We start from the raw sequence: 14,558 nt of genomic DNA, 5'->3' as shown, positions 1-14,558 counted from the left end.
AGGGCTGCCACGCTGGCAAGATGTGCGATGCCTAAGGGAAAGGCGCTGCACAGTAGGGTGCGGCGCCCAGATGTCGGGCGCCACACCAAAGGGTCAGCAGAGTGAAATTTTTTCCTGAACAGGTCAGTTTGTGATTTGATTTCTGCCTCAGGTCAAATCTGTGATTTCTGCAGATCTTTTCATCTTTACCAAGGCGATTGATCGAACCCATCTGGTACACGCTTCCCTGCTGTCCTCGTGTCGTGCTGTCAATGTTATGTGAGCTTGCTTTCTACGTACGTACCGCTGCTGTCTTCATTTGGCCTGCGTTGTACGTACCGGCCACCCGGCCAACCGCCCAACGCCACGTACCTAGCTACCACTCATCAAGGGATGTTGTGCACTCGTACTACTAGTAACAAGGGTAAGTAAGTGTTACTGTAGTACTAGCGCACAGACACAGTGACTTTTATTTCGCTTGTCCCACGCAGAAAGCTCGTAAAAACTTTCCGCTGGTAAATCCCATCTGCAGCCGGGCCACCTTTTGCTCTGTTTCACAGCGCATGGAGCATGCAAGAAGCACTCATCAACAGCGAGGAATCGCCCGGCCGGCGCCGTAGAAAGCGACCGAGAGCCCGCAGCGTGCAGTGGTAGCTGGAGTATACAAGCCACCGCATTAATGCCCTCCTGTGGTCAATCTCTAGCCTAGCCCCCCGCGCCCCGTCTCAACCCAAGCGACGTACGTAGGCCAGCCGGTGTGCCGAGGTCGTCGACGGGACGGAGGGGTATTAATGGCGGCGTAGGCTCCGCTCAGCTACCGCCCGCAGCGCAGCAGCGTAGCTCACCCTCACCTCACCTGCCCTGCCCACGCCATGAACGCTCACACCGAGCTGCTGAGCTCCCAGGCTTAAATGCCCCGCAGAGCCGCCCATGCCCGTCCGCCCGTCGCTCTCGCCCGATCCGATGCCGCATTATTGCATCTGCATGCGCGCCACCACCCCCACCAGCCACCTCTCTCAGAGCTGAGCTGAGCTCGCGCGACTCGACTCTGATCGACGATAAATACCGCTGCACCCCGCAGCCGCGGCAAGCTCGTCTGCGCGCGCTCCATCCCGTAGCTAGTACCACTACCAGGACATTCCGGCAAGAGCTGTCTTCTCAATGGCGGCCCTGCGTGGAGTGGCGGGCGGCGGCGGCGTCGTGGGCGCCGTGGCGAGCGTCCTGGTGCTGTGGCTGGCGGCCGGAGGCACTGCCGGCCTGGTCGCCGCCGACCCTGGCGCGGAGCAGCGCGCGCGGGACCGGGTCGAGGCGCTGCCGGGGCAGCCGGCGGTGGTCTTCGCGCAGTACTCCGGGTACGTGACGGTGAGCGAGCGGCACGGGCGCGCGCTCTTCTACTGGCTCACCGAGGCCGCCGGCGGCGACGCGGCCAGCAAGCCCCTCGTCCTCTGGCTCAACGGCGGTAAGCGAAGCAAGCACCGTACATTCCTTAATTTCTTCGTGTGCTTGTCTGGAAATCACTGTGTGCTTGTTTAGTTTAGTTCTTTCTTCACTCACTCTCACGGTCGGTTCAGACAGAGTCTCACTGATCGTGTTTGACCGAAACCGTTCCTGCGGTCTCCCGATCATGATGAGCCTCCTACGCTTACTTTCGCCACCTTTCGGAGTTTTAAAAAGGATGAAACTTTCCGGGGCTTTCGACACGAACTTCAAAGTTCTTCAAACTCGTTGCCAACACGGCTGGGTATACACAGTAACCAAAGGAAAGCCCCATGATTCTCCTCTGCCCCTCAAACAAACAATATACTACTCCAAGTCCAACCTTAATGCACAGTTGCACACACACAGATAAATGTAAGCAAGATCCAACGGCCACGAGTGTACGAACTGAAACTTGACATAATTCCAGGCTAGCTTGGCGCATTCCTTCCTTGGTGAAGGACAACGTACTGGTGATTTTTTTTCGTTTTGGGAGTTTGGGGCGGCTGTATCCGTATGATGGAGATGGCACGTAGTACGTGGTAGTGAATGCGCGCGCAGGCGGGAGTAAATGTGCGGGCGAGGACATGACCGATGCCTGAAACACGAGCATGGATCGCAGTTGCAGAGTGTCAGCTTGGCCTTTGCCCGTGCAACATGCATGACATGTTCTATCGTACTACGTTTTGCTTAGCTCTTTTGATGTGATATGAAACTTCAGGTGGGGCGAGGCTAGACAGTGGCTGTAATTAAACTCCATTCTCGGATGCTTTTGCCGTAGGAATGAAGCAATAAATAAGTCCACCTCGGTCGATAGATAGGTTACTGTCATCTCTGAATGTGGTCTTCAGTATCTTGGTCACATGACATGCACGTTCAGTTATTAGTCATAAACAACTCGTCTTTCATAAGTATAAGTACCCATCGCCTGCACATGTTAGCGCAGAGAATTGTCTCATGCACCTGCACGCAAGGACATGGTGTTTAGCCCCTCCTAATCGCACTGCCACCCCTGAGTACAAAATCCCAATCGCTCTGAAGACGGCTGCGTGCCTGCATGCATGCCTCTGCCTTGCAAATGCAGCGCCACCCAAATTCCCATGCACCTGATCCGGCTGTCCTGCACCGCTGAATGGAGTACCACACTACACCACACCACGCCGCACCTGCGCGACAGCGCGGCGTCGTCCTCGATGACGCAGTGACCCCAGCCGGCCAGCCGTCGCCGATGCAGAGCCGTCCAGAGCTCGATCCGGCCGGAGCCTGAGGCCTGCCTGATGAATGAACCCGTCCTTGGAGATCCGGGAAATCTTAGCCACAGGGCTCGCTGCTTCCTCATGTGAGTGAGCGCTGCGTATGTGACCGCTGCATGCGGCGCAGGGATGGAGGGGGCCAGCCAGGGCCACAGCGATGGACGAAATGATGAGCTACGTTGTGGTAGGCGTCGTGCAGCCAGCCGGCAGATATGTGTTTGGGCTCGTGCGTGCGTGACCACCGGAAAGGAGAAAAAGGCTGCGCCGGCGAGCCGCAGGCAGGCCACCATCTTTCGTCGTTGTTTTTCGTAGTAATCTTTTGTTGCTAGCTAATGCCGCTACAGTGGCCGCTTGTTCCTTCTGCTCCATCTCTGGTCATTATCACTCACGCGCCGACGGATCGGGCGCGTCCAGGGGCTAGACACCAAACCTAAAACCTCGCCCCACACCGCCGCATACTACCAACAAGGATGTGCGATGTATCATTGTGCTCGGTACCGTGTCCTTTCCGGCACAGTAGTAGGCTACTGCCTACTGCGATCGATCTGCATCGGCGGCATTGCGGGTATGCATCTGCTCGTAGCGTGCCTGCAGAATGGCGACTCTGTGTGTGCGGTGGCCTTTTCCTCCTTGCACGCAGGCGCATGGCATGGCGTTGGCACGGGGTGAGAGAGTGATCGATCAACGCGTTGCCGCCGGCCGTGGTTTGTTTTACTTTGACCTGCGGTGCGGCTGCCTGCCTCGGGAATTGGGGACAGGCAGGCTGGCAGGCACAAACGGCCGGCGCACGCCTCTGCCGCTGGCTGCGCCCCTTTTCTTCTCCCTTGCGATTAGGATACCCTTTGCTTGTCTGAAGAAGAAGCATATCTTATCCGCAATACTAGATGTTGTTTTAAAATGTCAAGTGTTCACCGTAAGCACTAGACCATCACTGGTGCTTAACTGCCAGTGTGGCTTTGGCTCTCGTTCATCCGTCGCCCGTCGGCACCGATCGATCATCATTGTGGTCTGCTCTGCATCTCTGCCATGCCGTCTGTCTGTCCGGCCCTAGCTTTTGCCTTCATGCTCTGTCAGCTACAGCGTGCACGGCCCTACTTGACGCCCACATTTCACTTGCCGCATCATGACAACTTCCATGGCAACACAAGATGAATCTTCAAACGGGAGTGCAAACCTAGTACTGTATTTTTTATTTACCTTTTGCACTTCCGCCAGTGGGGTTGTCTGAATAATTTTGCTTCTCAGGGCCTGGGTGCTCCTCCGTGGCTTACGGCGCGTCCGAGGAGATCGGCCCGTTCCGGATCAAGCCCAACGGGACGGGGCTCTACCTCAACAAGTACTCGTGGAACAGAGGCGAGTCGCTAGTAATATTGCTTGTTTATGCCTAGAGATGCATTCAGCACAGGTGACTCACTGAAACTAACTGAATTTTGCTGCTGTATGCAGAGGCGAACCTTCTCTTCCTTGAGTCGCCGGCCGGCGTCGGCTTCTCCTACTCCAACACCTCCTCCGATCTCAAGACCTCCGGCGATCAGAGGACCGGTAATCCTCCACTGTAAAGCATGTTTGAGTCATGCAAAATTTCGACTGTTCAAACCTACTAGTGATTTTGATGTGCCTGTGGAATGTAATGCAGCGCGAGACTCGCTGCAGTTCTTGATCAGCTGGATGTCGCGGTTCCCGCAGTACCGGCACCGGGATTTCTACATCGCCGGAGAAAGCTACGCCGGTGAGTTACCATTGGGAACTCAGTGGGGTATCCTTCTTTCCATAGTTCTCTGGCTTTCAGAGCACCAGGAGAAAAACTCTTATGATAACTGTCACACTAGCACTATGATAGGAATAATGACCCACCTGAAAAGTACTTACATTCACTCTTGGGGATCAATTCCTTTTATCTCCAGGCCACTACGTCCCCCAGTTGGCGAGGAAGATTGTCGAGTACAACAAGGCTTCGCCCAACCCCTTCATCAACCTAAAGGGAATCCTTGTGAGCACCACACTCACTCAAAAGCAGCTACAGCATTTCACCAGTGGTGGATCGATCGCACTGAATCTTCCATCTTTTTTGTTGGTCGTGATGACGTACCCAGGTGGGGAACGCGGTGACCGACAACTACTACGACAACATCGGCACGGTGACCTATTGGTGGACGCACGCCATGATCTCCGACGGCACCTACCGGGCCATCCTCAAGCTCTGCAACTTCACCAGCGCCAACGTCTCGAATGCCTGCAACCGCGCCATGAGCTACGCCATGAACCACGAGTTCGGGGACATCGACCAGTACAGCATCTACACGCCGTCCTGCCACGCCACCTCCGACTCGTCGGCGGCATCCGGCAACTCCACTGCATCCCGGAGGCACCGCCGTGCGGTGCTCAGGTTCAAGGACACCCTCATTCGCCGGAGGTCTAACAGCTATGACCCCTGCACGGAGACCTACGCCGAGAAGTACTACAACCGGCTCGACGTGCAGAGGGCCATGCACGCCAACACCACCAGGATCCCCTACAGATGGACTGCCTGCAGGTTCAGTTTCAGACAAATTTTCTTCTCTGTTCTTGTTATGGTTGGGTCCTTGAATTGAAGATTAAGTGATTAACAAGCAGGGGATGTTTTGACCTTGACAGTGATGTGCTCATCAAGACATGGAACGACTCTGAGTTGTCGATGCTGCCGACGTACAGGATGCTGATCAAGGCTGGGATCAGGATATGGGTGTTCAGGTAAGCTCAAGAGTCTGAAACAGGCAAAGTTTTCCTTCAATTCGGTACAAATTGTTTCAGTGGATGTAACCTATTCTGAATGGTGAATGCAGCGGCGACACGGATTCGGTTGTCCCGGTGACAGCGACGAGGTTTTCGCTCAGCCACCTTGGTCTTAAGACTAAGATCCGCTGGTACCCGTGGTACTCAGCCGGTCAGGTATACTCAAGATAGCTTGCTGTTATGCAATTGGAGTTTACGCAATAATACTGTTGCAGTGAAAGTGTAACCTCTTTGCATTTGCAGGTAGGAGGGTGGTCTGAGGTGTATGAAGGGCTGACATTTGCGTCGGTGAGAGGCGCGGGGCATGAGGTGCCATTGTTCCAGCCAAGGAGGGCCTTCAGGATGTTTGTGTCATTCCTGGCGGGGAAGCCATTGCCCAAATCCTGAAGGTGAACTGATGATGTGCAGCGTGATGCCTAGCTAAAGGTCTGAAAACTGTGTAAGATGGATGGAGAGAGTGATGTAGAGTGCCTGCAAGTAGTAGAAAATAACTAGTACTAGTTCATTGGTGACGAGTGATTGATTTGGTCTGGGGAAAAGGATGAGAGGAGAATAAGGGTGATTATGCCATGGAAACCATGGGCATTGGCAGCAACGAGCAAATAAATTTGAAGGCTCTATTCTTGATGTTGTCTTACTATCAGTTTTCACTATGAAATTTCCATATCGAGAATATTGTAGTTTCTTCCATGCCAAACAAAGCAGAGATGGGCAACAATATGAACACCAAGAAAACTTCTCATATAACCCATAAAGTCACAGTCATCAGTAATTTATTTCCCATGGAAACAGGTATCAAGCTCGCTAACCATTAAACCATACAGGAACAGCATTGAAAAACAAGACAACAAGTCTGAATCTCAAATAACATGTTCTGCAACATTCAAGAAATCAAATGCAGCATCCTCAGGGGACTGGAGAAGAATCAGACCTTGATCCCCTCAGCACGAAGGCATCGCTTGTGAGCCTCGATCCACTTGGTGCATGCAGACTCCCCGTACAAGCCGGATGCAAATTCAGGCCATAAATGGGTCCAATTATTCCACGGGCCTTTAACATGCCGATTGTCAGGCTGGGCTGAAATTTTTCCACGAAGACCATGGCCCGTTAAGAGGTCAAAAGTCACTTCGGACTAGAAATGGGCTCAAATGTAGCAAGGGCCGTTAAAATGCCGAAAGTTGGTGGTGTGACAGCGGCCGGGCCAGTGCATAGAAGTGCAGGCGGCGGTGGCGGAGCGGCAGCAAGGGGGCAGAGCCGTTGCCCATAGCAGCGGCAGCAGGATCGGCGACCGGAGCAAAGGGATTGATCTGGTCAGGGGTATCTAATACAATGTTTGAGGAGGAATGAAGTATGGGAATCAACGCATATCCATTAGCTCATCGGCTGGGGTTAATATACAGGTTACAGATGGCCTCAGCCGAGGGGATCATGCGCCACTACACACAGATCGTGTGCCACGATCACACGCACTCACACTTCCAGCGGTTGACCATATACATTTGCTGTAGGTTATATACACAGTATACTCTAACATGCGCAAAGGTTTGGTTGGTGTTGGCTGTTGCCTTGTCTTTTCAGTGTTCCACGCCACTTCCCTTTTGCTTGTAGCGACAAGGGACCAAGCAACAGTAATCACCACCTCAACGTCAGCAATGGCACATTTTTCCTGGCTTATGTTGCAAAATTGGGGCACGAAACAGACATGACCTCGTGCAGTGACATCACCAGATTTTGAGTAGGCTTCTATGGCAACGTCCAGCTGTCCTTCAGTTTCTATAGAAATAACTTGCCTCGACAGATATATGTTACTACCACGACGACCTTTCAGCATTGCTTCACCTTTTGATTCAAGCAGTACAATTTGGCTAGATGAGGGATTGATAGCATGAGTGACTCCACTCTCAGTAACCACCATTTCCCCTGATGGTGAGGAGCAAGCAACTCGGCCACCATATTCAAAAGGCCATGAACCACACTTGACAACTTGGGCACTCAAGATGGTAGCCTGGACCGTTCGTTTGACTCGCTGCAAGCATAACTCCAATGTACATAAGCAATTATCAATGCAAAGGGTTGGTAGATACACCAAGACCTTCTCCACCATAATTACAGACATGGCTGATCAACGCTTTATCTTGAGACTTTGTTGGACCTTTCACTTTCAGTTGGATTTCAATGTCAACTATGTCTGTTAACACAATTGCACGTGATGGCCCAATTAAGCGCAAAAACGAATCCTGCAAACATCATCGACACCCCATTAACCTAACCAACAACAGAGGGTGCATGCAACCAAGATTTTCAAAATAAAATGAAGAGAAAATTAAGAAAGTAGGTACATCTTGATTGAGTTCTTGGGCATGGCTCCTATCACAACAGAAGAGAAGGTTACGGTTATGATCTGCGATGTCTCGAACAGCAACCACACCGTACACAGCCAATGGCCAGGCGAGACCAGCAGCTATTTCCGTGAGTTTGATGGAGAAGACCTGCAAGGTTTCCGGACTGGACCCAGCACAATTGTTTGAGATGTGTCCAGATATATAGTGTGTAAACTGCATGGAACTCAGCGCCGCTGTAAAAAGGTTAAGCAAGCGTTAGAATGTTCTAATAAACAAGCATGAGCTACCACTCGATGACCAGCAAAATAAACAAGAATCCATTCACAGCCGCCCGAAGTTTGGACAAAGTGTAAATCCTAGACTTTTGAATACAACGAAGGTCTGATGTATATGAACTGTACTAATTAATTAGTACTCCCCGGTTTTGTACTAGTTGTCGCAGAAAAAAAACTATGAGTAATTTTTTGGGGGGGGGGGGGGGGGGGGGGGGGGCATATAATTGAAATCGGACGGTGGAGAGTCATCCTCAATCTCCATCTGTCTACTATTGTTCATCTTCAACCCCAAACCCGCGGGCAGTCAGCTTAACCACATGGTCCCGGCTGCTAAGCCTCTCCGAGCACCAGATTTTTTCTCGCACGGCCGTATTATAGTTGCCAGATTTCCGGGTCAACATTTTGGGTCGTGGGACGTGATCCCGGGTCGACTGGATTGATGGCACCAACTACTCTACCAGTGGCGATACCTGATTTATTTTAAATACGAAAATAGGCATATCTCTAAATGAATAAATAAAAGGAAGCCCATTAGGCCCATTAGTCACTGCGTGACCTAACTGATCGTGCAGTTCACACGGCTGCTCCCCTGTTGCACACCGGACAACACCGCCGCCGCCTTTCCATGGCAAGTCGCTTTGCTCATACGCATCATCAATCCCCTAACACATCACCGCCTCTTCCAGCAGACATGGTGACCAATGAGGCAACGTGGAAAGAGATGGAGCTCATCTGACGGATACGGTGATGAGACGAAGAACTGCAGCAACGATTTGTATTCATGTACTGCCGCTCTCCCCACCCGGTTCACTGTGCGGGGTTCACGGTCGCATCCCAGCCAGCCATCGAACCCGACCCTCGATTTTCCTCGTTGGTGCTCTGACTACGTTGGTGCTCTGACTGATTTGGATTCAAGCAAGCGGCGCTAAAGAGAATTTCAAGCGCCCGATAGCTGAACCGATTAATAATTAGTAAATAAAACTGATATTGGGTTGGTTATTACTCACTGGTGTCTGTGAAGAAGCCGCATGTTTCGCCCCACGCGGATTCCCAAACGCGAGCGTGCGACGCGAATTTCCTCGCCTCGGAAGCCATCGCCTTGTCGATTTCATCCGGACTCATCGGCGCCGAGGTCTTCATCTTACTCCGTGATGCCAAGGGGCTGGGCTTCTCCTCCCGTCGATCAGTCGATCGATTCGACAAAAAACGCCGGCGGCGGGTGAGAGGGTCTGCTTGGGATCAATTTGATTCCTACTTATAGATGGTGCTATAAGCAAGGGGCCTCCCGAATCGGATCTGGAGGCCTTTTCGATTGGTTTTGGGTTTCTTTCCATCGTCTGGCCGAATCTATTACGGACCCAACCCCCACACGCATACGTATACTTTCCTACGTCACGAAGGCAAAACCAACCGTCTGACTGAAACCAATCGTCCCGAAATTAATGTCGGGCCTAATTGTTTTTTCAAAAGCCCCCTCGTAGAATTAATTATCGTGCTAATCACTCCGTCTCCACCTTCCTCCTTGCCGTTGTCACCATCGGCAGCTTTCCCAAGCGCAGCCGCCGTCGGGCCATTTTTCCTCTTCCTTCCATACTGTGCACGAGGCCTTTGGCTACTCAATTTATTTCAACCTTCCCGCGCGCTTCCGGGCGCAGCTCGCAGGACCATTGCCTCTGTTGGCACTCCTCCTGTGAAACTGATGTGAAATTACTTCCAATTGAGCAAGAAGCAGAGAAAGGCAGAAACAATAGTGTGGATCGGGCAAAACAGAAGAAAGCAATAGTGTGGATCGGTAAAATCATTCAGTTCTTTACTCCTGCGAAATTGAGCGGTGGATCAACAATAGTGTGTTTAAAATCGAAAGCATTTGTAGTCCATACTGAACACTTGATCAATGGCTGATCAAGTTCACAGCCTTCATACTCAACACTTGATCCATCCATGCTTGTAAATCCGCTACTGCTAGTGTAAGAAGATACATAATTATTCTGGGGTAGAGTAGAAGTTGTGATCGTGATTTCCTGGCAAAGTAGAGTACTATCTTCTCTGCATGTGATTATTTGGCAAAGAAGATACTGAGTTATATGGAATACAGTAGCTTATTGTGAGTTTTGAATAATTGTGAGGAAAATTCAGTACAAGTTGGATCATGATCAGTAGAAGTTGGACTCAGGACTTCTTTTTATACAAACTAGAAAGCCAAAGTACAAGCTAGTGTTTTCCTGTTTATTTATATCTTCTCTGCATGCTTGTCAAAATGAGTTGAGTTGAGAACATAGCAGCTCATTCCGAGGAGCAACAGGATATGCATCTTGACAGTAATTTTTGCACCAATAAGAAAAATGATTGCATCTTGTCAGTAACTTTTGCACTTGCACCAACAAGAACTAAACTTTGGTTAACTGAATCCAATAACTACGGAGCTGTCCAGAACAAATTACAGTGCACAAATTTTCTGTCATCATCAGTAACAAAATTCAGATTAATAGATTAACACATTACAGTATCTACCAGACCAATGTCAAAACTCAGTAACAAAAATGTTCGGCGACTCCAGAGCATCTACCAGAGTTTGGTGCAGACCAGTGTCAAAATTCGTAAAAATAATTACCCTATAGACCAGTTGATCCACATGGAATGGACATTGGCGCAGACCAGTACATGCACTATATCAGACCAATGTTGATATACAGAATTACAATGTGACAATTCTGTATATCAACATTGTAATTCTGTATATCAACACTGTAATTCTGTACGTGCAGAATGGTCACAAGGAATGGACATGGCAATATCAACACTTTTTTTTCTCGAATATGCACACGTGTGCGTACTATATATTAAAGAAAAAGATATGGCAATATCAACACTATATACTAAGAATACTAAGCCAGTAAGGGTTTGATTTTTCTGGTTTTTCCGGAATTTTTTACCGCCCCTGAGAAAATGACGCGTGTGACGGAGGCTTTCCTTGTCGTTCCTATCTCTTAGCTACCTAGCGTCTTGCACTTTTTTTACCATGTCTTTCTTTCTATTGAATGCACATGAAGGGTCACGTCAGTTTCCTTTCATGTTCTGATCGTACGTGCCCATCGCTGCTTTGACTCTGGTTTCTTCGTTTGCCACGTTATAATTTTTACATTGGTTTCAGTTTTTTTCTACGGAAGATGGATCCAGTCGGGACACGTGACTTCAGTCCAATCTCATGTCCCCTCCACCGCTGTTGTAGATCTATAAATTGTCTCTCCTTCATCCCGAGACAATACAGCCGCCTCCTCCACGTCCCACCACCAAGCTCCAAAATTCTCTCCCATCGCCCCATGATCAGAGGCCATGACGGAGGAGAGGAAGGGAAGGCAACGTACATCCGCGCGGGAGGCTAAACTCAGGCCGCGGCTGCACATCATCGACGTCGCCGTCATCTTGGGCCAATGTCATTGCTCTCGACCATGAGCTTGCGGCCTCACGCCCGTTCAGGTGCCGGAGTCCCGCCGTCCCCGTTGTTCAAGCGCGCCACAGCTCGACGCTGCAAGCCACCCCGCGCCTCGACCTTCTGCCCGCCCAGATCACCGACGCCCGCCATCGCATGCCACCAGAGCCGTCCGCCCACGACGTCGTAGGGAGTTGCCGCCTTGGCTAAGCAAGCGCTGAAGCTGACACGAGGAGGTGCTCCAACACCCTATTGTTCCACCCTGATCGGTTGCTCCGTGTGAAGGCAATGGCGAGGTGGAGCAGCCGCTGTGCAGTGCCTGAAGGAGGCGCTGGCGTAGTGGCGGCGTAGGACGGTAACGACGACATGTGCAGGAAGGTGGATCCAATCCAGGGTGACCATGGCGGTTGGTTTGGTAAGTTGCCCCCCCCCTCTCGTGTTATCATGTGCTCTGCTCCGTTCTCCTGCGGCGGTGCGACACCTCCCTCCCAGCGTTGGCCCATTGTCAGCACTGGCAATGACACGCAGCGCGACCATCAGAGGCACCCTTCCTCAACAGCATATAACATTGCCTTTGAGGCGCCATGTTCCCGGGCCACAACTTTCCTCTCTGTAGGGCAGCTGCCACTGCATAGCTCACAAGCGATGGTATAGATAAGCACAACATCACCACTCATGGTTCCTCTTCCTTCTACTTGCCTTAATATTTCGATTTGGAAGCTGCTCTGTTTTCTCGTCTCGCATTGAGAAATTGAGGCCAACCCCGAAAGGGTCAAGGCAATTGAAGGGATGCGCCCGTCTTAGACCCTCAAGGAAATGCAAAGGCTGGCAGGGTGCGTGACTTCCCTGAGGCGCTTCATCTCTAAGCTTGGATAGCGCGCCCTGCCGTTTTTTAAACTCTATTAAGAGGAAGGGCCACTTCGAATGGACCCTGGAAGCGGAGGCAGCCTTCGAGGACCTCAAGAGGTACCTCACGAGCCCGCCTGTTATGGTGGCGCCCTGCCCTCGCAAGCCCCTGGTGCTCTACTTAGCTGTCACCGCGCATTCGGTCAGTGCGGCGCTCGGGGCAGTCTGGTAAGAGCGCACCAGTGCCGGCGCGGGGTCAGACGGCTCGCGCGGGGCCGTGGAGCCCTTGTCGCCGCAGGACTGTGCCCCTGAGGCCGCCGCCCCTGAGGCGCCCGATGAGGCGCCCAAGCCGTGCGCAAGGCAGGTTGCAGTCGATACCCGGCGCCTTGTTGAGCATCTGGTGTACTTTGTCGACACAGCACTACGGGATGCGTGACCTACCCTATGCAGCAGAAGCTCCTTCTCGCGCTCCTCGTCGCTTCAAGGAAGCTGCGCCATTATTTCCAAGGCCACCCCATCAAGGTTGTCTCTGCATACCCCCAGAGAAGGTGTTGCGCAGCCCAAATGCTACTGGCAGAGTCGCCGAGTGGAACATCGAACTGCGGGCTTTCCAGTTGGAGTTCAATACGACTAGGGTCATCAAGGGGGCGGCTCTCGCCGACTTCATGGCGGAGTGGACGGATACTCACGACCAAGGGTTCCGTGAGGACCAGTCCCTCACGCCTAGTGTAGCACGGTGGAACCACCCCAACGCCCCTTGAGGTTATCGGCCATGGCTGGTGGGGAAGGTTGGACTCGCTAAAAAGGAGTGCTAGATTGGATCTGGGCGCTGGAGCTAGACGAAGCTGCAAGCGGGGAGGGGGGTGAGGGTGTGGCCTAGTGCGTTGTCCTCTCTTTTGCTTTTATAAGTTAATGAAAGGCCAAGAGTCCCTTTGCTGTGCCGATAAAAAATGCCACTCCCACAAAAGATGTCATTGAGCATATGGGGAGAAACAAAATCCTGATGATATCCCTGAGAAAACGGGCATGATCTCCCCCTTGATGGAACGTGCCAGTAAAAAGGCTATCTCAAGCCACAATTTTGTTGGAAATATGCCCTAGAGGCAATAATAAAATGGTTATTATTATATTTCCTTGTTCATGATAATTGTCTATTGTTCATGCTATAATTGTATTAACTAGAAACCGTAATACATGTGTGAATACATAGACCACAACATGTCCCTAGTGAGCCTCTAGTTGACTAGCTCGTTGATCAATAGATGGTTATGGTTTCCTGACCATGGACATTGGATGTCATTGATAACGGGATCACATCATTAGGAGAATGATGTGATGGACAAGATCCAATCCTAAGCATATCACAAGATCGTGTAGTTCGTTTGCTAAGAGCTTTTCTAAATGTCAAGTATCATTTCCTTAGACCATGAGATTGTGCAACTCCCGGATACCGTAGGAATGCTTTGGGTGTACCAAACATCACAACGTAACTGGTGGCTATAAAGGTGCACTACAGGTATCTCCGAAAGTGTCTGTTGGGTTGGCACGAATCGAGACTGGGATTTGTCACTCCGTATGACGGAGAGGTATCTCTGGGCCCACTCGGTAATGCATCATCATAATGAGCTCAATGTGACTAAGTAGTTAGTCACGAGATCATGCATTACAGAACGAGTAAAGTGACTTGCCGGTAACGAGATTGAATGAGGTATTGGGATACCGACGATCGAATCTCGGGCAAGTAACATACCGATTGACAAAGGGAATTGTATACGGGATTGATTGAATCCCCGACATCGTGGTTCATCCAATGAAATCATCGTGGAACATGTGGGAGCCAACATGGGTATCCAGATCCCGCTGTTGGTTATTGGTCGGAGAACGTCTCAGTCATGTATGCATGGTTCCTGAACCCGTAGGGTCTACACACTTAAGGTTCGGTGACGCTAGAGTTGTTATGGGAAATAGTATGTGGTTACCGAAGGTTGTTCGGAGTTCCGAATGAGATCCCGAACGTGACGATGAACTCCGGAGTGGTCCGGAGGTGAAGATTGATATATTCGAAGAAGGGTATTGGAGTCCGGAATTGTTCCGGGGGTACCGGGTGACGACCAGCGTGTCCGAAAGGGGATTCGGAGGCCCCGACAAGCGTTGAGGGGCCTTATGGGCCAAGGGGATGGGGCAC

General features: G+C 51.1%; 2 protein-coding genes across 2 annotated transcripts; one reads left to right on the top strand and one right to left on the bottom strand.

Moving 5' to 3' along the window:
• Positions 1-628: 628 nt before the first annotated feature.
• LOC123139087 (serine carboxypeptidase 24) lies at positions 629-6,107 on the top strand. The gene is made up of 9 exons (XM_044558895.1): positions 629-1,438; positions 3,954-4,061; positions 4,155-4,250; positions 4,345-4,437; positions 4,613-4,698; positions 4,802-5,241; positions 5,343-5,438; positions 5,531-5,636; positions 5,724-6,107. The coding sequence occupies exons 1-9, from the start codon at positions 1,141-1,143 to the stop codon at positions 5,865-5,867; spliced, it is 1,467 nt and encodes a 488-aa protein (XP_044414830.1). The 5' UTR covers positions 629-1,140; the 3' UTR covers positions 5,868-6,107.
• Positions 6,108-7,219: 1,112 nt separating this feature from the next.
• LOC123139088 (uncharacterized) lies at positions 7,220-9,440 on the bottom strand. Its single transcript, XM_044558896.1, has 3 exons — positions 9,105-9,440; positions 7,820-8,055; positions 7,220-7,717 (listed from the first exon to the last, which is right to left on the bottom strand). The coding sequence occupies exons 1-3, from the start codon at positions 9,235-9,237 to the stop codon at positions 7,541-7,543; spliced, it is 546 nt and encodes a 181-aa protein (XP_044414831.1). The 5' UTR covers positions 9,238-9,440; the 3' UTR covers positions 7,220-7,540.
• Positions 9,441-14,558: the final 5,118 nt, after the last annotated feature.

The sequence above is a fragment of the Triticum aestivum genome, chromosome 6B, assembly GCF_018294505.1.
Source record: "Triticum aestivum cultivar Chinese Spring chromosome 6B, IWGSC CS RefSeq v2.1, whole genome shotgun sequence".
Taxonomy (NCBI): Eukaryota; Viridiplantae; Streptophyta; class Magnoliopsida; order Poales; family Poaceae; genus Triticum; species Triticum aestivum.
This window is presented reverse-complemented; position numbering and strand designations above follow the sequence as displayed.